The sequence below is a fragment of the Muscardinus avellanarius genome (genome assembly GCF_963383645.1).
Source record: "Muscardinus avellanarius genome assembly, chromosome: 2".
Classification (NCBI taxonomy): Eukaryota; Metazoa; Chordata; class Mammalia; order Rodentia; family Gliridae; genus Muscardinus; species Muscardinus avellanarius.
The window spans coordinates 127159135-127182101 of record NC_137787.1 but is presented as its reverse complement, the minus strand read 5'-3'; the positions used below and the strand labels follow the sequence as shown (position 1 = coordinate 127182101).

The 22967-nt window shown below is 43.4% G+C and overlaps 1 protein-coding gene across 6 annotated transcripts in view; it reads right to left on the bottom strand.

Moving 5' to 3' along the window:
- Window positions 1-22967, bottom strand: part of MTUS2 (microtubule associated scaffold protein 2) — a gene marked incomplete at both ends in the record, with an annotated part of 419292 nt that overhangs the window by 54972 nt on the left and 341353 nt on the right. For 3 of the 6 annotated variants that reach the window (XM_080688798.1, XM_080688799.1, XM_080688800.1), the window contains 2 exons: window positions 7675-7741; window positions 20182-20235. In XM_080688798.1, coding sequence (XP_080544924.1) covers window positions 7675-7741; window positions 20182-20235 — 121 coding nt within the window. Of the gene's footprint in view, window positions 1-7674; window positions 7742-20181; window positions 20236-22967 lie in introns of those variants that run through there. The other 3 variants (XM_080688795.1, XM_080688796.1, XM_080688797.1) reach the window with 1 other exon arrangement.

Here is a 22967-nt window from a genome sequence, read left to right as displayed (position 1 = left end):
GAGACTCTTGCCAGAGCAATGAGATGCAAGAAGGATATAAAGGAATTCAAATAGGAAAAGAAGAATTAAAATTATCTTTGTTTTTAGATGACATGATCTTGTATCTAGAAGACCCAAAAAACTCAACCAAATACTACTGGAGCTGATTAACCAATTCAGCAAAGTAGCGGGATACAAAATCAATCTAAAGAAATTGGTAGGTTTTTATATGCCAACAATGAATCCATAAAGAAAGAAATACAGAAAACAATTCCATTTACAATAACCTCAAAACAAATAAAACACCTAGGAATAAACCTAACCAAAGACATAAAAGACCTCTACAATAAAAATTATAAAACATTAAAGAGAGAAATTGAAGACGACCTTGGAAAATGGAACTATCTTCCTTGCTCATAAAGAGGCAGAATAAATATAATCAAAATGGCCATTCTGCCAAAAGTGATCTACGGAATCAATGCACTCTCTATCAAAATACCAACAATATTCTTCACAGACCTAGAAAAATCAGTCATGAATTTCATATGTAAAAAAAAAAAAAAAAACCCAGAACAGCCAAAGCAATTCTGAGCAATAAGAACCATGCAGGAAGCATCACAATTCCTGACTTCAAGTTATACTACAGAGCTATAGTAATGAAAACAAATGGTATTGGCACAAAAACAGGCACACAGACCAATGGAACCGAATAGAAGATACAGAAACAAACCCGCACACTTAGAGTCACTTGATCTTTGACAAAGGGGCCAAATGCATACACTGGGGAAAAGACAGCCTTTTCAACAAATGGTACTGGAAGAACTGGCTGTTTGTAGAAAAATGGAAATAAATCCTTACCTTTCACCCTGCAGAGGAATCAACTTGAGATAAATCAAAGATCTGGAAATCAGACCAGAGACTGTGAAGCTATTAGAGGAGGGCATAGGTTCAACACTCCAACAGGGAGAAACTAGACACATGTAGAAACTTCCTCAACAAGACCTCCAATGCTCAGGAAATTAAAACAAGAATTAACCAAGGCTCAGAAAATTAAAACAAGAATTAACAAGTGGGATGGCGTCAAACTAAAAAGTTTCTGCTCATCAAAGGAAATCATTAAGAATCTAAAGAGAAAGCCTACAGAATGGGAGAAGATCTTTACCAGCTATCCCTCTAGTTGAGGGCTAATATCCAGAATATATAAAGAGCTTAAAAGACATTACGCTAGCAAAATAAATAACCCAATCAAGAAATGGGCAATGGAATTGAATAGACACTTCACAAAAGAAGAGATACAAATGGCCAATAGATACATGAAAAAAATGTTCAACATCATTAGCAATCAGGGAGATGCAAATCAAAACTACACTGAGATTCCATCTAGCCCCAATCAGAATGGCAAGCATAAAGAAGTCAAATAACAACAAATGTTGTCGAGGATGTGGGGAAATGGAAATTCTTCTACACTGTTGGTGGGAGTGCAAACTAGCTCAGCCGCTATGGAGATCAGTGTGGAGATTTCTTAGAAAACTGGGAATGGATCCACCATATGATCGGGCTATACCACTACTGGGTATCTTTCCAAAGGGGTTGAAATCACAGAACTACATATGTATACCCATGTTTATAGCAACATAAGTCACAGTAGCCAAACTCTGGAACCAACCTAGGTGTCCATCAACAGATGAATAGATGACAAAATTATGGGAAATATACACCATGGAAATATACTCAGCAATAAAGAACAAAATTACATCATTCATAAAAAGATGGAAAGACCTCGAGAACATTATGTTAAGTGAAATTAGCCAAGCACAGAAAGAGAAGGGACATGTTTTCTCTAATATGCTCGAGCTGGGGGAATATTTGAAATACTAGAAGGACTTCAGATAATGGAGAAGATCCTCAGTGGAGACGGCGAGGAAGGTAGGGGAGGCTCATTAATGGAAATGCTACCTGCAACTATGTGTATACATGTGAATATAACATTGTTAACCTGGACACAGGTATTGGAAGGGAGGGAAGTGGGAAGGTGGGGTGGGGGCACCAAGCACTGTGTGAATATATGCCATTATCAACACGATCTACATTATGATGTGAGACTAATGCACCAATAAAAATAAAATAAAAAATAAAGCGTGGTGGGTAGGCTAGAGTAACTAAGATGTGGACCTGCAGGTGTGGTGGTGCACTCTTGTAATCCCAGTACTTGGGAGGCTGAGACAGGAGGATCTCAGGTTGGTGGCCAGCCTCGGCAACTCAGTGAGGCCCTCTGTAACTCAGTGAGACCCTGTTTCAAAATAAAACAAAATAGAACTGGGGGTATAGCTCAGAAGTAGAATGTTTCTGGTTCAAACCCCAGTACCACAAAGGAAAGAAAAAAAGATACAGACAAGCTCTAAAATGTTATGGCTTCTGTTTGTTCTCCCCATTGTCCCTCTACTAAGGGAGCCCCTCCCCCAGCCAATCCTGAGTTATCTACTGCCCCTCCCCACCTCGTATAAGACCCAAATAAAACTCTTCCTTCAATGTGTTCACTGATTCTTAGTTTGTTTGTTTGTTTGATACTGGGGATTGAACCTAGGACATTCTACCTCTGAGCTACACTCCCAGCCCTTTTTATTTTTTGTTTTGAAGCAGGGTCTCACTAAGTTGCTGAGGGTCTCACTGAATTGCTAAGGCTGGCCTTGAACAGGCCAGACGTGCACCACCACTCCCAGCTCATCGATTCTTAAACTCCACTGTACATCATAAACACTTGGGATTTTTAAAAGTGGCCCTAGATCATAGATGAACATAGTGGTACACACCTGTAATCCTAGTACTTGGGAGGCTCAGCCAGGAGGATTGCAAGTTTGAAGGCAACTTCAGCAACTTGGTGAAATCTTGTTCTAACAAAATAGGGAATGCCTGTGTTCCCTACCGTCTCCACATACTGTAGCATTCATTCTCCCTCTCTCACCTCACCTCTGATGGTTTATGGGTGTGATGGGTTTTTAAGATTATTATAAGCTAGTAAAAAAATAATTAAATAAAACAGGGATGGGATGTTGCTCAGTGGTTGAGTGCCCCTGGGTTCAACCCCTAGAAATGAAATGAATGAATTAATGAATACATTACTTAATAAATCGTGTCTAGACCTCTCCCTCAAATATTTTTATTCTGTTCCCAGCGTGGGCCCAAGGGTAAGTCTTCATTGTGATTCCGTGTTCTAGGGTAGCTCCTAGTGACTCTGCTAAAAGCCTTTGAATTTATTCAGTTCAAGGGTGTGGACAACTGATGGGTATTTATTAGCCGATATTGGTAGGATTTAGGGCAGCACTTTAATGGGATACGGATAAGTTTAAGAAACAAGTGTTAGATCTGGGCGACAGGCCAGTCTTGCTCTGGAATCTGCAATACAGACACCTGCATTATTCTGACTTTTGGCAGATTCTTCTTTTTTTTCTGTGTCTGAATTCACAGCCTCTTCCCAGGTCCCTGAACCTTTGCTGACTCCCATGGACTCAGCTAATAAGAGGCAGAGCTTCTGGCACAGGTGAGGCTGACCACAGGGCTCCCTGGACTATTCAGAAACAAGGCTTAAATGCTTCCTCCTCTTCTTTGAGGGAACACCTTGTAGGCCAATGTTCCAGAATTTGTGAGCTTTACGGTTGGTAGTGGATTCCCACACCCCCTTCTGTCTGTCTTCTCTCACAAATGCAATTCTGACAGTGGGTTGAGAACTTGCTAGAGCGGCCTCCTCGGGGGTGGGGGTGAACTTGGACTGAATGGACAGGGTGTGGCGCTGCCAGGCCTCTCCCTGTGGCCCACCAGCTTTTCTCATTTGGCAGATGAATACTGTTTCTATTCTTAGCACTAATGCAGAAATAGAATGACTTCAACCAAAAACCCAATGCAATCCTTGGGCAGCCTGCTGTATTAAAAAGTTTCCAGAAAGTAGGAAGCCAGTGGCATTGGACTTGGCACACCGAACCCAGCTGCATCAGATGCGCACTCTCAGATTCAAAGCCCACCCACAGAACCACAGGGTGCTCTCCAGGGAGGAGTTTACACTATCTGCTCCCAAGAGAGAGTAGAATTTGCCCTCTATCTTTGGATTCAAGGTGCTACACTTGGTAGTTGTAACTACCAAGTCACCTTTACTGAGTGCTGTATTGGCATTTTCTTCTTTAATTGGCTTTTCTATTTTATGAAAGGGAGCCTAAGGGACAGAGAGGCCAACCAATTTGCCCTGCGAGCCCATGGGAACCATTAGGCCTTAGAAAACCTTGCAAAGTCATCCATCTCACATAGACTGGTTTATAGCATTTCAGGGCTATGGACTTGATGTCTCTCGTCTATTGATTTGGTGTTTTCCTATTTCTCCCTAAGTTGACCCCAGCATGTCTGGCTCAAGGAGGAGAGGATGGTGGGAGGTGGCACTCCGATGGAATAAGACTGTTCACATTTCTGGATGAACCAGACTCATGAGTAACTTTCAGTTCCTGGGTCTCCAAAGACCTGCCCATTTGCATGCTCAAGTCACCGAATGCAGAGAAACGTCCCGAAGCCCGTGGCTGCCAAATTGTGTGCTGAGGCACCCCCAGTCACCCACTACAGCAAGCTCACAGGGGCCTGCGGGCTAGCTTAGATCTCAACGGTAACACAGTGGTGTTGGGTCTTCGTTCGACACCTGGGAACTCTGACTTCACAGTTTTCATGTAAGCTCAACACCAGCTCACACTTTGTTCCTAAAGAACTAAGGTCAGAATACTATAGTGGCACATGCACCCAGCACAAAGCACAACAGCCAAATTATGGAACCAGTCTAGGTGGTCATCAACAGAGAAATGGATTAAGACAATGTGGTGTATGCACACAGTGGCATTTTCTCAGCCATAAAGAAGAAAAAAATTATGTCATTTTCAGGAAAATGGATGGAACTGGAGAATATTACGTTAAATGAGGTTTGACAGCTTCAGAAAGTCAAGGGTGGTATGTTTTGCCTCACTTGTGGAAACTAGAGAGAAAATGGAAAACACAGGGACTTTAAAATAGTTCTGAGAGAGATCAGTAGAGTAGTTGAAGGGGGATAAGAGTGGGAGTTAATGAGAGGAAGAGGGAGGACTGAGGAAGGAAACCATTCAAATAATACTACAGCAGTATGTAAAGGTATTAGTACCAGTCTCACTAACTCGTGGGGAGGGAGGGGATGGGATGTAGAGGGAAGTACTGTATGCATGTATGCTTTTTTAATACAAAGAACCTCATTATGATGTATAATTGCAATGTACCAATAAAATAAAATAAAAATACTCAGTGTGGTTTAAAAAAAAAAAAACAAGTGTGAAACAGGATCTGGGGGTGGCATTATCACACCTGACTCCAACGTTCAAGACATTGTGCAGGGCCTGAGAGCCCACACATACCTCTAGCAAGTAATTATGGTTTCTTAAATTAAATGAATATATATATATATTTTTTTCTTTTTTAAATTTATACTAGTTTTTCAAAACATCAACTAAATGGCTGGAACATAAAAAATTAAATTGCTTAGACCTACCTAATTACTAAATGGTGCTATGAGGCATTTATTTGGCCCTGAAAATCTGTGAAAAATATTACTAAGACACTGGCCTCTATGAATGGAGAATTCTGGAATCTCTACCCTAAGCCTCTGAAGCATTCCATAGTCTCTATCAATGGGAGAAGGGCAAGGATGATCTTTGGAAGAGACCATGGGGAGTCATCAATATGGAGATGCTGTGTGTGTTTACATGCGTGTGTAATGTGCATGCACACAGGACAAGCAGCCCCATCCTATGAGGAGCTAGTAGGGCCACTCCTGAGTGGACAGAGAGGCTTCCTGGAATGGCGACAGCTCTCTGTCTTTAGCCAACTCACCACCAGCAAGTGTGCCAGGCATGTCCCTTCATAGAAAAGTGGGTCCCCCTGAACGTGAACCTTTGAGGACCAAGGTGGGACCCAGATCGTGAGGGGCTACACTGGGGAGGGAACCCAGAGACACAGGCTGCAACCATGGTGATGAGGTTGTGTTGTGGATGGGCGGTGACTGAGGACACCCTATGTTGATGATGCCCAGTGACTAGCGGGCTGGAAGAAATTGTGGTGACTTCAAGAGATGGACTCAATCGCCATGAAGACTCTGTGCAAACAATGACAACGACAAAGAGAAAGCATGAGGCTCTTCCAGCCAAGAGCTCTAGGTGAGCAGGGGACTGTCATTTCCCCCCTGGTGGCCATTCTTCCATCAGTGGGGACAGCGTCGCTCTCATGCACCTCGGCTTTTCAGAGCTTCTCTCCCACTCTGCCACTGCCTTCCCTGGCTGGGATCACCCACAGAGCCCACACTGGGGTTGTTCCCTGGCTCCTCCTCAGGGGCATCTGTGGGTCACATGGGGGTGCAACTGGCATGGCACAGCATCACCTACTGCCTTCCCATGGGGCCCTCGGGCCTTGGCGAGGGCAGTTACCATTGCTGATTTCTTTCAATAACACAAGAAGTCATGAAACTCACAGGATAATAAAGTCAATTTGGAAGAAGAGGAAAAACCGTGCACATGGAGGCACAGGCCTGTAATACCAGCAACTCAGGAGGCTGAGGCAGGAGATCACAAGTTCAAGGCCAGCCTGGGAAACCTAGCAAGACCTTGTCTCAAAATAAAAAATAAAAATGGGCTAAGGATGTAGCTCAGTGGTAAAGAGTCCCTGGATTCAATCCTCAATAACACACACACACACACACACACACACACACACACACACACACACGGGAAAAAAAGGCTAGGGGAAAGGTAACTTTGAAATTTACTACCTGCCCACTACATACTTGAGGGCCTGTGGTCCCTGAAAGGGAAAGGCTGGCCTTCTGCCACGTGCGTGGCTGACCACCTGCCCAGGATTGTCAGGAGGGTCCAAGTCCCTTTGCTCATGGAAGAGGCCACACCTGCACAGGTGGGCTGTTCCTGGGGGCCACAGTAGATGGAGAAGAAAGCTCACTGGCACAGAGAATAGCAGGCCAATGGGAGGGGGCCATGTTTATCTCACCTTTAACTGATCCCTATTGATGGATAAAAAGAATGGCAGATGGTCCAGAAAGGAAACAGGATCAAGAGGTTGGAACGTGATAAATACCCAGTCTGGTCCTTGGCCTAGTGGGAAAGCCCATCTCTTCTCCCATCTTTGGTGGCTGGGATCATCCTCTTATTGGAAGACTGAACTAAACTATCCTATTGGCCACAGTTAGGTATTTCAGAGTTTTGATCCAAAGGAATTTGTGTTTCTGATCTTGTCCTGGTTCACAGAGCAATCAGTGGAAGGGTATGTGTCACGGCATGAAGCCGTGCCTCATCTGTGTCTTACAGATGACACCGTATGTTACCAGAGGTGCCGGGATGGAGAGGCGCTTATCACAGCCCACACAGCAGATTGATGTATGTGCTGCCATCTGTGAAGAGCAGTCGAGGCCTGATTAGTCCCACTTCTAACTTATTATGGAGCTGTTTTTATAACAACAGACACGTAAAAATGATGGCCGCCTGCAAGTAGCCCACCACTGTGCTGGGGATGGCACTCCATTTGTGAGGCAGGTTCGCTCCGGCTTATTACGGGGACATAATTGCTTTTGTTATACATTTATAGGAATCAGGAAAAGACATTCTTTATGGTCCTCATTTTCAATGCCCTACTTACCAACTTCATCCCTGATGTTTGCAAGTTCGATTGACAGCTCTTTCTCTTTCACAAGGGCACTTTCATTCTGAAAAAACAAAACGGATACCGGGAGTCCCCTAGTTTTATGCTAGATAAGTACTTTCACATGTTTAATTAATGAATCATATTAAGCAAATATCTTTAGGTCCATCCCTCAAGGAGATAACTTTTCTCATTTTACAAACATAAAAAATGTACAGAGCCAAGTCTGACTCACTCATTTGTAATCATTCAAATGGTAAAGCTTGCAATATAGTATTAATAACACCCATGGCTGTGTTTTCCTTTATATTACACTCTTGCATACTATCCTGCAATAATTTGCTGCACTTCTATGTCCTACATATTAACATATTGCCACGTATTATTATACACTACTAATTCTTATCACTAGTATGAGATTTTATACTATTAAAAAGTCCCTTCTATGTTTTTCTGAGGGGCAAAGTCTTATTTCACAGGTTGGTCCCCTTAAACTTACCCTTTTTTCCATACCTGGTTAGCTACCTAGTCAATAATGAAGATCAGAGCAGATGCTTCACACAAAACATTCTCTTTGTTAATAAGACCATCAGGTGCTTAAGGTTTCTGAGTTTTTGTTCCACTATCAGGATCAATAGAAGGAACAAGAGGAAATAACACACTTGAAGTACTATTTAGTGCAAATAATGCTATTTGCAACTCATTAACCACTAAGTTGTTTTCAAATCAAATATATTCTGTGACATCAAACAGAGAAGTAGTGGAAGATAATTTGAATTTGTAATCTGGGTACTTAGTCACCATAAATAGTTTATTATTTATTACTAAATGATACTGCTACTAATTAGGAAGTACTAAAAGTAAGTCAGAGAATACCAGACCTTTGAAGAGAGCCTCTGCCATTCAATAGAATTTACTAGCATCTATTCCCCAAGAAAACTGATTTTCAGAGAGAATTTTGACTAAAAATGTAGAGCAAACACCTAATGTGAGTATCATGAGAGTCTTGTGAATATTTGCTGTAGGTTGTATATTCAATGTCCCCTAAAGGTCCATGTATTAAATGGAGCAACTGGAAGGTGCTGGGGGACCTTTAAGGGTTGGGGCCTAGTGGGAGAGCCTTAGGTCTTTGGAGGTGTGCCATTTAAGGGGATTGTGTGACCCAGCCTCCTCGTGTCCTCTTTTGCTGCCTGGACATGAGGTGAGCAATTTGCTCTGTGACCTGCCATTGCCAAGAGCAGGCCCAGGAAAGGCCCAAAGCAGTGGGTCCACCTACTCTTGGGCTGGAACATTCAAACCTGTGAGCCAAAATATACCCTTTTTCTTCACAAGCCAATCATCTCAGGTATTTTGTTACAATGACAGAAATCTGAGAAATACAATGCTATTTCCTCATTACTGCTTTTGCCTTCGGTTTCCATACCTTTGATGAATCTGTGCTCAATGGGACATGGCCAATGTTCAGATTCTGGGTAACAAGGGCGCTGCTTTGGGTGTCGGGGCAGTTTCAGGTCATCCAAAGGGCCTTTGCTAAGCAATGTCACAAGATTTATAATGCCAATAATAAAACTCTATTTTCATAATAGATGGGGAGCTATTAGAGTTGCCAGGGTTAACAATTATTAGGTAGTCATTCCCCTAAGAAATGTAGCAATAGATGAATCCTTTGAGGGGCAATGGGCCCTGCTATATAAGTGCCCCCACAGTTCATGTGGTGAAGACCTAACCCCACAGTGGCGCTGCCAGGAGGTGGGACCTCTGGGAGTGATTAGGTCATGTGGATGGAGCCTTCGTGAGTGAGATTAATGCCTTTATTTAAAAAAAAATTCTCAAAGAATAGACTACTCTCTCAGCATGCAGAACAAGAAGGTGCGGTCTATGAGAAAGTGGGCCCTTACCAGACGGCCTTGCTTCCTAGCCTCCAGAACTGTGAAGAATACATTTCTGGGTTTCTAAGCCACCTGGTCAATGATATTTTTTCATAGCAGTCCAAATGAACAGCCCAGAAGACAGACCTCACGAAATGCTCACCTTCCACCCAGTCCATTGTTCTTGTTTCCCCTGAATGCAGGGCTGGTGATCACATCCAAAAGTGTGTGATTTTGCTAGTCATTAAATGATGCTGCCTCAGTGCCATGGCCACAGCGCAGAGTTGCCATGAGGAGTAAGTAAATGAATATCTGAGATGTAGGAAGAATAGTGTCTAGCGCCTAGCAAGTTCATACAGGGGTTAGATGTCATTACACTTTTGTGGGTTCTTTTTATTTTACTTGTTGCTAGATAACATCCTATAGAGAACTGGCAATTTTCTGTACTAGTTATCTGTGTTTAGAATTTACATAATCCATCTTGTTTCTTTGAACCCCCTCCTGGCTCTGCCTTGACTGTACTTGAAGGTGTGTGTGCGCGCGCGTGTGTGTACATGCACACATGCATTGTGATGCTGGAGGTGAAGCCCAGGCTTCACAAGTGCCAGGGAAGCACGCTATCACTGAGTCACATCCCAACCCCTACTCTCAGTTTTGATGCAGTTGAAAGAATGAGAACCCAGGACAAGGAAGTATTCTCATCAGGCTGATTCCAGGGTTACACATGGTTCTAACAGCACCACAATATTGGCAACTGAGATAACTTAGTATTTTGGAAAGGAGTCATTTCAGTATTGACCCTGAAATAATCTTAAACTAGTGAGAAAGGAAAAGCTAACTTGCTTCTGTTATGGAGGGTGATTTTGAATACTCATCTCCTCTAATTCCCAAACACAGCCAAAGAACTGCAACCCTGTGCTCATCAGTCCAGAAATAGCAGCACTGGGTGTTCGCCCTCAGAGTGACAGGAACTGCACAGACTCAGAGCAGGCAGGGGACACCGGGTCCTTAACTAAGACAGCACACGGACTTCAGTTTCCAATCCCCGGCTCCTGCAGTGGCGCCTGTGGGATATTAGCAGTGTGGGGCTTCAGGGGTCTCCCACAGCCCAGAGGACCACCCTACCCTCTGGGCATAGGAGAGCCAGGCATCTGGGGGAGCAGTGGCAAGAGTCCCCGTGGGAGGAGAGGCCTGGGCAGATGCCAGCTGTGAAGGTCAAGGATGAAGACTGTAGAGAGAATCACTTGGTGAAAGGCTAATGCCGATACTAAGTGGCCAGGCCTGTAGGAGAAACACAAATAACACTAAAGGAGAAAGAGTGAGAAAATAAAAGGGAGGACGCAGGAGAAGCAATGAGAGGGCTGGGAAGAGACAGGGAAGGGAGAATGGGGAGAAGACAGAAGTGAGATTAGAGACCTGTGCCTTCTGCATTTGGGGAAATAGGCACCATCATGAGAAATCGAGAAGTCTAAGGGAGGGGCTGGAGAGTAGCTCAGTGGTAGAATGATCGCCCACCATGCACAAGGCCCTTGGTTTAATTCCCAGCACTGGAGGGAGAGGCTTACTAAACTCTAGAAAGTTCTGGCTACAAATTATTTATTAGTAAATAAAGGTGATTAAACACTTTCTTTTATAGGCCAGGCACAGTGCTAAGTGAATCCTTTACCTTGTTTACTTCTCCAAATACTGGGACAGGTTCCAGGACACCATGCTCCCTGGCCCAGAATACCAATATCTGTGGATGTCCAAATCTCTTATATAAAATGGTGTAGTATTTGCATATAGCTTATGGATTCCTCTCACAAACTTTAAATCATACCTAGATTATACGTAATGCTATTTAACTAGTTGTCGCACTGTATTGTTTATGAAGTGATGACCAGAAAAAACAGCTGTACATATTTAGGACAGGGGCATTTTCTTTTTCCAGATATCTGAGGGGTTGGGGTGTGCCTCAGTGATAGAGCACTTGCCTAGCACGCACGAAGCCTCAGGTTCCATCCCCAGGACTGAAAAAATAACAAATTTGCAGCCTTGATGGTTATCCACAATTGGTTCAATCCCATAGATATGAGGTGCAACCGTGCTGTCCAGTGGTCTTGGGTTTTATTTCTTTTTATGAGGAAGGAACATGGAGGCTCTCTGGAGAAGTAACCAGCCCCTGTGCAACCAGCCTGGAAGTGGCAAAGGTGAGAGTTCTAACGCAAAAGTGGAAGTTCTAATGCAAAGCCCACATTCTTCATCAAACATACCAAGACTCCCCCTTTCTCTGCAAGCTTAAGTAGATGCAACCTCAAGATCTGCATTGCACTGATCCTTAGGCTGGATCTCCACACTTCTTTTTTTAAATTTTTTTGGTGGTACTGGGATTCCTGGAAGCCCTTCTACCTCTGGCTACACTCCTAGACCTATTTTATTTTTGGAAACAGGGTCTCTTAAGCCAGCACGGCTTGCTTCGAACCTGTGGGATCCTCCTGTATCCGCCTCCCAAGTGCGGGGGATTACAAGCGTGAGCCACCACACCCGGCAAAGGCTTCTTCTCCTCCTTCTCCTTCTCCTTCTCCTTCTCCTTCTCCTTCTCCTTCTCCTTCTCCTTCTCCTTCTCCTTCTCCTTCTCCTTCTCCTTCTCCTTCTCCTTCTCCTTCTCCTTCTCCTTCTCCTTCTCCTTCTCCTTCTCCTCCTCCTCCTCCTCCTCCTCCTCCTCCTCCTCCTCCTCCTCCTCCTTCTTCTTCTTTTTTTTTCGTGGTACTGGGGTTCCTGGAAGCCCTTCTCCTCAGGGCTACACTCCCAGACCTATTTTATACTTTTTTTTAAAAAAATTTGGAAACAGGGTCTCTTAAGCCAGCGCGGCTGGCTTCAAACCTGCGTGATCCTCCTGTCTCCGCCTCCCAAACGCAGGGATTACAAGCGTGCGCCACCACGCCCGGCTGGATCTCTACACTTCTTACCACCCAGCTTTGCACACTGACTGGTAAGAGGCAGAGGCAGCTCCCAACTGCTATAGCTCCAAGAAAATTTCCCTGGTTGCTTTCACTGCCCACTCCATAGCCCTGACTTGTGTGTGCATTTCAGGGTCTGGACCCTCTTCACTACAGCGTCCATGAGGCTGTAACCACAGATAGATTAGATAGGGGAGCTATTTAGTGTTCCCTGACAACTCCAGAAGTGCCTTTCCGGTGGCCTCAGAACACATTCTGCTGCAGATGCCAGCACAGCTCAGCTCCGGCTCCCCAAAGCCAGCTAGCCTGCGCAGCTTGGCGACGGCTCTTCTTTCTTAAGTGCTTGTTTTTGAAATGACATCAACTCTTCTAATTTATAAATTATCTGCAGTGAGCAAACTGCCTTTGGTTTCCTGCAAGCCAAACCAGAGTGACGTAGTGCCACCCTACAATGAAATGAGTCACACAGGAACAGGGTCCTCAGGCTAGCGGGGTGCCTCGGGGAACCTCCTACTCCCCACTTCTGCTGCACGGCCACCCCCATCCATGGCGGCTCCACAGAATACAGCAGGTTCTGGGGAACCCTCAGGGCTCCTTCTGAAAAGATCTCAAGTCACTATTGCTGCTGTTCCCCAACCAATGGCGGGTCCTGGGTGATGACAGGGTGGATGACTGGAACAGGAGCCAGGCCTCCTCGGACCACCCAGGGTTAGATCAGTGTTTCCCACAACGGGGAACGAGTGGAAAATTCCTTCCTGGTGCCAAGCACACAAGCTCCTGTGTTCACTCAAAAGAGCTAAAAATAGAATTGAGTACTAGCCACCCAGATGATCCCGGTGACACAGTCCAGGCATCGCAACGCTGAAGGGGCCTACTCCTCCAAAGTGACTGTTTACTCAAAGCCAGCCTGAACTGGAAACGGACACTCTGGGAAAACTCATCCACACCCCCGCCTGCAGCTGCCCCTTCTTAGCACCTCTCTCATTTAGTCATGGGCCTCTGTCCTGGGGACTCAGCTCTCCATTCATGTCAGCAGAGACTATGTGTGTTACTCAAAGATGGAACTCAGGGTAAGCGAGTCCCATCAAGCACCCAACTCCTCCCTCTATCTCTACCCCCAAACCCGCCACCACAGGCAGCTTCAGTGGTGCCTACCCTTCTTTCTAGACCCGGTTCCAATGCCTTTTAACTCCTGAGGAATGCTGCCTTTCACCTCTCCTCCTGGAGAAGCCTGCACACTGAAGCCACCTACTTATCACTCCATGGACTTTGAGCAACTGGATGTGTGGCCAAGCCCCAGGCACGCCTGCCACACTGTGTTACTTCAACAAGCCTGGTCCATGGGAGCTCTCTGTGCAGCGGTTGGAGCTACCCTGTGAGCCTGGTGGTAACAGGATGTGAAAACGCCACTCCTTGTTAGCATCAGCTTCTTGGGCATCGGCCACCTAAGCCCCTCCTTGAACGAAAAGCCAACTGAACTGCCTGTTTATTGTTAGAACTGAATCCTGACTGAGTGATTCTGAGCAGCTATCACTCCTAACTGGTTCAGAAACAGGAGACTAATACAAAACAGCACATAACTTATTGAGGTCCTACTATGCACCAGGCAGGATATTTCTGCCTTCGAGGTGCTTATCTCAGAGAATCAGTCAATGCACAGATGATTACAAAACAACATCATGTAACTCAGTAGGAGAAAGCTGCCTTGAAGATTTAAGCTGAGGACCAGAGGATGAGTAGGCAGGGGGATATGCAGAACCCCCTACCATTCCCAGGTCCTTGCACATGTTAAGCAAGTGCCCTACCACTGAGCTACAGCTCCAGCCTTTCCTTTCCTTTTTATTGTTTGAGATAGGGTCTCACTAAATTGCTCAAGCTGGCCTCAAATTTGGGATCCAGACTCCACAGTAGTTGGGATTCTAACAGGTGTAGCTTAGCCCTATACCCTGGGCCCTTCCTGCAGGGATTCTTGGTTAGTTGCAAGAGGTCCCAAGGGCAATTTCATAAGATTCACTGTATACATACATACATACATGCATACATATATGTATATATGTGTATATATATATATATATATATATATATATATATATACACATATATATGTATATATATTCAGTACTGAGGATTGAACCCAGGGGTCTACCTTCAAGCTACACCCCCCAGCCCTATTTTTTATTCTTTATTTTGAAACAACGCCTCACAATAAGTTGCAGAGGGCCTCACTAAGTACCTGAGGCTGTTTGCAAACTGTGATCCTCTGGTCTCAGCCTCCTAAGTACTGGGATTATAAGCGTGTGCCACCACACCCAGCCTTTCTCATACACTTTAAAAGAAAAATTATATATATGTTAATTATATGTAAGCTCAGAGATTCTCAGTTAATCTTTCTTATATTTTTATCTTGCTTTGAAATCAGTGATTAAGAAAAATCTAACCATGAAAGCCAGGCCATTTTTTCCTCCAAGCTAAACAAAAGAATTATGAGGGATTAAATTTTTTTTAAATGTATGGAATTCTGGTATTTGAGGCAATAGCCAGATCCTTTCTATACTAATTTTTAAAAATATACATTCAACACACAAACACTAAAATGCGACAAGGCTAAGCGATCTTTCATTTTTCCTAGAAACTATATTACAGCCGGGTGTGGTGGTTACACACACCTGTAATCCCAGTACTTGGGTGGATGAGACAGAAGAATCACAGGTTCGAGGCCAGCCTCAGCAATTTAGTGAGACCCTGTTTCAAAATAAAAAATAATACAAGCTGGGGGATATATTGCTTTTCACCCAGGAATTCAGGTTAGGGTTGAATTCAGCACTGTAGAACTTTGTCTTCCTAGGGAAACATTTACTCTTGTATTTCCAAATGCACCAGCCACAAGGTGACATTGCTAGAATATATGAGTCTTCAGAGCTGTTTTCACAGTGCCTTTTGTGAACACTGTATTCATTTTCAATATTAATATTGTGAAGATTGGCCAGATTCATAATGTAGCTCTGCAGGAAACCCCCTGGGAGGTAGACTGACCTTCTGTGTTTCATTTCAGTTCTTATAGCTTTAAGGCAGCAGTGATACCATGTTTGAGTTAATCAATAACTATTCTTTCTTTCACATATAATTAGCACGAAGGCCACTGTGATTTTTTATAATGATCTGCTTTTCTATCCTGAAATGAAATTTAATATAAACCCATGAAAGGCGAAGCATCACACACATTTAATATTCTTCAATACATTATCATGTCTAATTGTGTGAAAAATGAGCCAAGCCAAACCTAGTATTAAAGGAAATAAGAACTAAAGCTAAAATGTGTAATTCCAGCCTTTGTACTCAATGCAAGCTGGGGAAAGTCACTGGTTAAATAAAAACATCTAGTTTACCTAAAAGATGGAGTTGTAGTAAGAAAAATCTATATCTGGATTACTAATGAGCAACTGGAAATGACAGAGACTAATGGGGCCAAGAAGAGGGGGCGCAAATCCAAAGGCAGTGATGCTGGGAAATTCTGAATCCCACAGTAAGTGCCAGAGAAAGGAAAAGAGACCAGCGCCATGGTTTTTAATCTATTCATATTGCACTTAAGAACTTTCTTGACCTCTTCTCCAGTCTCTCCTCCTCTAATTACCTTCCCAAATGCATTGCTGTCAGGAGACCCAGGCATACATGGGAGGAAAAGAGGTGGCTTTTCTCAACCTCCACCTCTACTAAGACTTTAAAGAAAAGATTGATAAGAGTAGCCTATGATTCTAATCAAAACTATAGTCAACCCCTAAGAGTTTAGGGAAGAGATATGCAAGTTACCTCTAGGGGGACAGAGTAGTTCTTAAACCAGCATGATTTGGCAACAAATTCAATCTATTAAGATAATATGAGAAAGAATCGGTGCATTACAAGGTTATTTGGTCAGCAGAGGCAGCTTAGAAAAGACAGTCACTAGCAGTCACGTAGCCCTCTCAAGTATATGTCAGACAGAGGCAGTGACAGGTCATGGGCTCATCAGGTACCGAGGCTACTGGATTTTGTTTGTTTGTTTGGTACTAGAGACTGAATCTAGGACATTCTATGTCTAAGCTACACCCTCAACTCTGTTTTATGCTTTATTTTGAAACAAGGTATTGCTAAGTTGCTGAGACTGGCCTTGAACTTGCTATCTTCCTGTTTCAGCCTCCGGAGTACTGGGATTATAGGTGTGTGCCACTATACCCAGCTACACTGGGTTCTTAAATAACATAATTTGTGGCTCAGATTCTATCTGCATCAGAGCTTCCCACGCTAGAATTTTGACTCCAAAAAGGACTATCAGGCTTGTTACCATTCCTTGGCTTGTCAGTTACATTTCTGATTGTTAAAAATTAGGCTGGCATTCTAGCTTAGACATGTAGTTTCTTTCTTATAATGACTCAGCCTTCCTAAAACTGGTCACCTCTGGAAGGTTAAGAATCAGGAGCCTTTGCACCTGTAGGGCTGTTGGCTTCATCCTGGACCATGTCGAGTTCACAGGTGAACAGGACCATCAGGGTGTCCTGATGGGCTGCCTGCATCATGCCCATACCTGTAGATGAGGCTTTCTATAGATTGCATCTCTGCTTAAAACTCCAAAAAAAAAAAAATTACTTTTAAATTAACACAAGTTTAAAAAAAATAAAAAATAAATAAATTAACACAAGTTAAAAACCTAAGTTTGGCTTTCAGGCTAGTACATTCCTCAGAGTCCCTATAAGCTATACTTCCCACTGTGTTGACCATGAGATATCCCTCTCATATTTCATTAAATTGGGTCAAAACACTTTTCCATATGCACTCCTTGCTTCGAATTGCATTTCTTCTCCTCGTCAGCCTAATAAAATTCTGCCCCGTTCTTCAAAGAGTGATTCACCTTCCAGTTTTTCTGAGAAACTTTGCCAGTGGCTCTAGTCACGCTTTTCCTTTCATCAAATTCCAGAAAGAGGTGTGGTCAGCACCACAGAACTTTCACTTAATTACTATACTCCAGTCTTCAACTGATATTTAAGTTACTGCTTTACATTTGTTATTGTTGCTAAACCTAACTTATACTTTCTTTGGAAAAGATGAAGTACCATCAAAACAATGACTGGTCATGCATTTGAAGAACTTCTTGATAACCCAGAGTAAACCAGCAATAAACACTGCTCATTGGTTAGTTTGCAAATTGGAATTATATAAACACAAATAGCTTTTAAAATCCATTTGTTCACTTAACAAAAAGTTTTATTTTATACTCTAAGCAAGATTCTATAGTTTTCTCCAGTAAATTAATACTAAAGAAGGATCTTCAGATTTCTATTTTTTGACCTCATCTCTGAAACTGACTATTAAAAAATCTATAATCATGTTCACATTTTTTGAAACACTGTCAGCTATGCTATGATCAAACTGTTAAAAGTCATTTTTTAATTTTTCAAAATAAAGTTTTCTATTTTGTACCTATGCAAAGTCCTGAGAAAATGTGGTTTTTTTAAGGATTAGTAAGCTGGGCTGAAGTAACAAAAAACTATCAACAACTTATTAGACCCCTTTCAAAGTATCCCAGTGCTGGGGTAGTGAGATCCATGAAGACACTGAAGGTGTTTTTTTTTTTTTTTTTTTTTTTTTTTTTTTTTTAAGATGAGATTCACAGGAGTACTGAGTTCTGAAGTTGGAGGTGGCAATGGATCGCCTACTGCTCCTACTAGGCAATGCCTAGTCCAGTAGGTAATGACAAGTAAATAAACTATTCTGGCAGACTGCCTGTGAAGTTATCCTGAAAAGTAGGCAGCTGAAGGAAGCAACACCATCCTCTATTTTCAAAAGAAAAGTCCTCAATTCCTTAAAAGTACCCCTGAATGTATATCTATAAAAGCTCAAGTAGGAATACTATTCTGAAATCTCGCTGAGAAATATGAACGCAATGGAAAAGTGTGAATGTAATGGAAAATTCCTAATGGTATGAATATAATGGAAAATAAGTAAATAAATGCAGTATACATTTTTAAGTTTTCATCCATAAAGAATAATTTGTATTGAGTCTGAAGTTTCAAAGCTAAAACACTTGAAAGCCACTAAGGAGATGAAATAACACTGAATTTGTTTCCAAAAATCTCTGAATACAAGAATGACACAGAGAATGGACTCACTTTAAAATATATTTTCTCAAACAGAAAGGTCTATATAGTATTGCCTCTTTCTAAAACATTTGCCTCAGGGTTTAGGAATATTAACTTTATAATATTATTGAACATGTACTACAGTTTTCCTTTTTATTATAAGAACTCTCATTAAGCTTCCTTCAACTCCTCTTTGTGACTATTTCTCTTAAAAGGGAGGCTAAATGGACAGAGTAGCACATGTCTGTACTCTCAGTTCTTGGGATGCTGAGACAGGAGGATCACAGGTTGGAGGTCAGCCTCAGTAATTTAGCAAACCCTGTTTCAAAATTAAAAAAAAAAATAGGGCTGGGGTGTAGCTTGGAGGTAGAATGTCCCTGGGTTCAATTCCCAGCACCACAAAAAGGAGTGTGTGGGGGTGTTTAAGCATTTCAGTGTTCAGGATTTGGAGATGACCAATTGCAAATATTTCGTTTTGTTAAAAGCACATAATGTGTATATAAATATTTTAGTTTATACTCATGAAAGTGAATGCCGAACCCATTGAAATAGTGATTTCTACAGGAACAAAAGTACCAAGTGACTTCTGAGATAGCGTTTTAATTTTCCAAAGCAGAGTGTAAGCCTACTTAAGGTCAAAGTTCATGAGCAGAACTGATAAGTACGATGTTCCCCAGTGACTGCCTTGTAATGAGTTTTAAATTAAGCCATATATTTTCCTTCACCTGGTCACATACTATCCCTCAAGCTATCTAATAGCTGATGCCCACATGGGTGGAAAGGAAGCAATTTCAACCCCCTGTGAAATTCCATTTCATGCATCTTTGAGAAATTCGAATGTGCATGATAATAAGATATATCACAGAGACAAGAGCTCTTGCCAAGAGTTACCTAGTGAAGAAATTAAAAGTTTATCCTAATCCCCCCTGCAAGCTTGCAGAGCAGCCAAGTGTCAAAAGCAAAGAAAGCCTTTGTGTTGGATCTGCCCCCCACTTTTCAGCACTCTCTATGTTCAGTCTCCTGGCTGTGAATTTTCCTTCAAGTGTGTACGTGAGCACACCCTCGGATCTGCTTCCTACCTGCTCAAGTTTTCACCTCTGTGCTCTGCACCCATCTCTGATGCAATAGGAGGGAAGAACTGTACCTGGGTGTGCTTTCTTCTCCACAGTTAGAATATACATGACAAGGATGGCTGCTATTTTTTTTTTTAATAGAATGATACATTTTCCAAGTTGCAGCTAGGGGAGGAATAATATGTCTAGCTAATTCCTATTTCCCCACCGGAAGTCTCAGGTTTCGCAGGTACGTTAAAATGCATTAAGAATATTCAGAGGATTTCCCGTCAGTTTGCATTTCAAGATGCTCCTACTGTCTCGAGAAAATGCAACAGTTCCCTGGGAGCCTGCAGGAACACAGAATTATGTAAGGCGCCGCAGAGGCGTGAGACCACTCACGATCAGCTCACTGGAACCAGTGAAAGGAGGTTCCTGGGCACCAACAAAGCGCGCACGCCTCGCATGCTCGGGGACTGGGACGGCGGCGGCTGGCGGAGGAGGAGGGGGAGAGGAGAGAGGGAAGGCAAAGTACCGTCTTGTCCAGGCACTGAAGGCAGTTATAAGGCTTGCAGCAGCAATGGCCCATCCCGCACACCGGCAGGCAGGGACCTCCAGCCTCCGACGAGTCAGCGGAGATTCCTGAGCCGAGGCCGCAGCGCACGCGGCGGGGGCGCGCCGCGGGGAGCTGTCACAACTTCCATGTGGTCGCCTCGGCTACCTTATTTCTCCTAATAACTTCAGGCATCGGAGCTAGAGGACTGGGAGGAGGAGGAAGGGGAGGAGGGCGGAGCGGCAGCGTTGGGGTCCTGCTGGGGGGCGTGGAGAGCTGGCAGGCGCGAGGCGGGAGGCGACAGGCGGCGGGGAGGGTCACTTTGCCCCCGGAATCCTCAGAGTGGGCGATCAATGGGCGCAAAACAACAGAGCCCGGCCAACGTCCTCCCCCCACGAGGACGCCGCCCGCAGCCGCCCAGCCTCCCCGCTGCGCCCCTGCACCACGCAGCCGCGCCCCGAGGAGCCGAGCCGCACACAAAGGCGGCCCGCGGCCGGGACAGCCCGCAGAGCCGCCCGCCCGCACCCAGCACCCAAAACATGCAGGAATGCGCAGCCCCGCCTCCTCCCGCGGAGCCCAGGCTGGAGCGGTCGTCACCCATGGGGACCGCTCTTCAAACCTGCACGTCACAGGCAATTTGATGAAATTTGAAATACGATTTTGAAATATAATCGTGAAATCGCTTGCTTAGGCTGACATACACAGGCCATTCCAGTAGCTCAAGTCATTAAAATGAGGGTTTGGCGTAAATATTTCTCCAAAGCAAATGGGCATCAAAGCCTAGACTTCGTCTTTTTAGACAGTTTGTAATTTTTCAAACAGCTGAAAATTAAGACGGGAAGAGGGGCAGGGAGTAAAGATTTTCTTCAGAAGACACCTGGTATTTAAAAATACATCTATGGCTGGGCGTGGTGGCGCAGGCTTGTAATCCCAGCATTCTGAAGGCTGAGACTGGAGGATCTTGGTTGGAAGATAGCCTCAGCTACTTAGTGAGGCCCTCCGCAACTTAGTGAGATCCCGTTTCAAAATAAAGAATAAAAAATAGAACAGTGGGTGTAGCTCAGAGGTCGAATGCCCCTGGGTTCCATCCCCAGACCCGCAAATAAACAAACAAACAAACAAACAAACATTTATGTAGCTGGGCATGGTGCTGCCTGCCTGTAAACCCAGTACTTGGAAGGCTGAGACAGGAGGGTAGCAGGTTCAAGACCAGCCTCAGCAACCCATTAAGACCCCTTTCTAAAGCAAAATTAAAATAGGACTAGGGGTGTAGCTTGGCTGTAGAATGCCCCTGGGTTCAACCCCTAAACACACACACACACACACACACACACACACACACACACACACACACCTATGTAATCCCAAAGTAAAAGATGCAATATATTTACAGTATTCACTTTAAATGTCTTGATCCGTCAGAGGAGAAATCCTGGAATTTATCATTAGCTGAAGTACACAGTTGCATTTTTTGCCCACTAAATTTGCCTAAAGCTAAAAGGAGATAATAGATGCTGAAATTAGGTAATTTTTACTAACTTAACTGAGATTTTCTCCCTTCCTCCCTTTTTCTTTCTTTCTTCCTTTCCTTCCTTTCTTCTTTCCTTCCTTCCCTCCTTCCTTCCTTCTTCCTCTTCTTTCTTTCTTTCTCTCTTTGTGCTACCAGGGATTGAACCCGGGGGGCTATACTCCCAGCCTTTTTTGGTTTTTACTTGAAAACAGGGTCTCACTAAGTTGTAGAGCTCTTCACTCATTAAGTAGCTAAGGCTGGCTTTGAGCCTGAGATCCTCCTGTCTCAGCCTACCAAGTACTGGGGTTACAAGTATGTACTACCATGCTAGCTTAACTGAGATTTTCATTTTTCTTTTTTGTGAAACTGGGGTTGGAACTCAGGGGCATTCTACCTCCCATTTTTTATTCTTTATTTTTGAAACAGAGTCTCACTAAGTTGCAGAGAGCCTCACTAAGTATCTGAGGCTGGCTGTGAACCTGCCATCCTCCTGTTTCAGCCTTTCAAGTACTGGGATTACAAGCATGTGCTACCATACCCTGCTTTTAACTGAGATTTTCTAAAGAGATTTTAATTAAGTATTATAGACTATATAGGTTTGCTTATAAATAAGACAAGAATATTTTGTGGTTTAATATGAACAAACTGGAATGTTTGCCCTTAATGTTAAAGAATGTTGGTAATCTTTCTTTAAAGCTAAAAGACAAAACAACATAATCCTTTAGGAAGACCATTTGGCTATACCTATCAAAAATATCCTTATACTTTGACTGCACATTTTCCTTCTATCCTATAGTAATACATAAATATGCAAGAGTGTGTACATAAGAATATTTCATTCAGCATTTTTGTATTATTATCTACAGCATAATAATAGGGAATAACTTAGATTTCTAAAACCTTCCTACTATATGGAAAGGCAATCTACTGTTGAATAAGAAAGTAAACTTTTATATATATAAAAAACCAAAGCAAACATATACATCTGTGTATCTTTGGAATGAAGCTTTGGAAATATATCTGCTGTTGATGTAACAACCCTTGCAGAAAAGGAAATTGTTGAGGGAGCTAATTTCTACCTTTTAGCTTCTTGCCAGCATGTTTTAGTTTTATTATTGTTTTGAAAGGAAGTGTACCAGAAAAGAGGTGGAGACCACCTATTCCTGGGCTCTGGGATGCTGGAGCACAGCTTCCTGCCTTCACACAGGCTTATTCTCCTGAGAGGTGGGATTGGGCAAGCCTTTCAGTACCTGGCGTT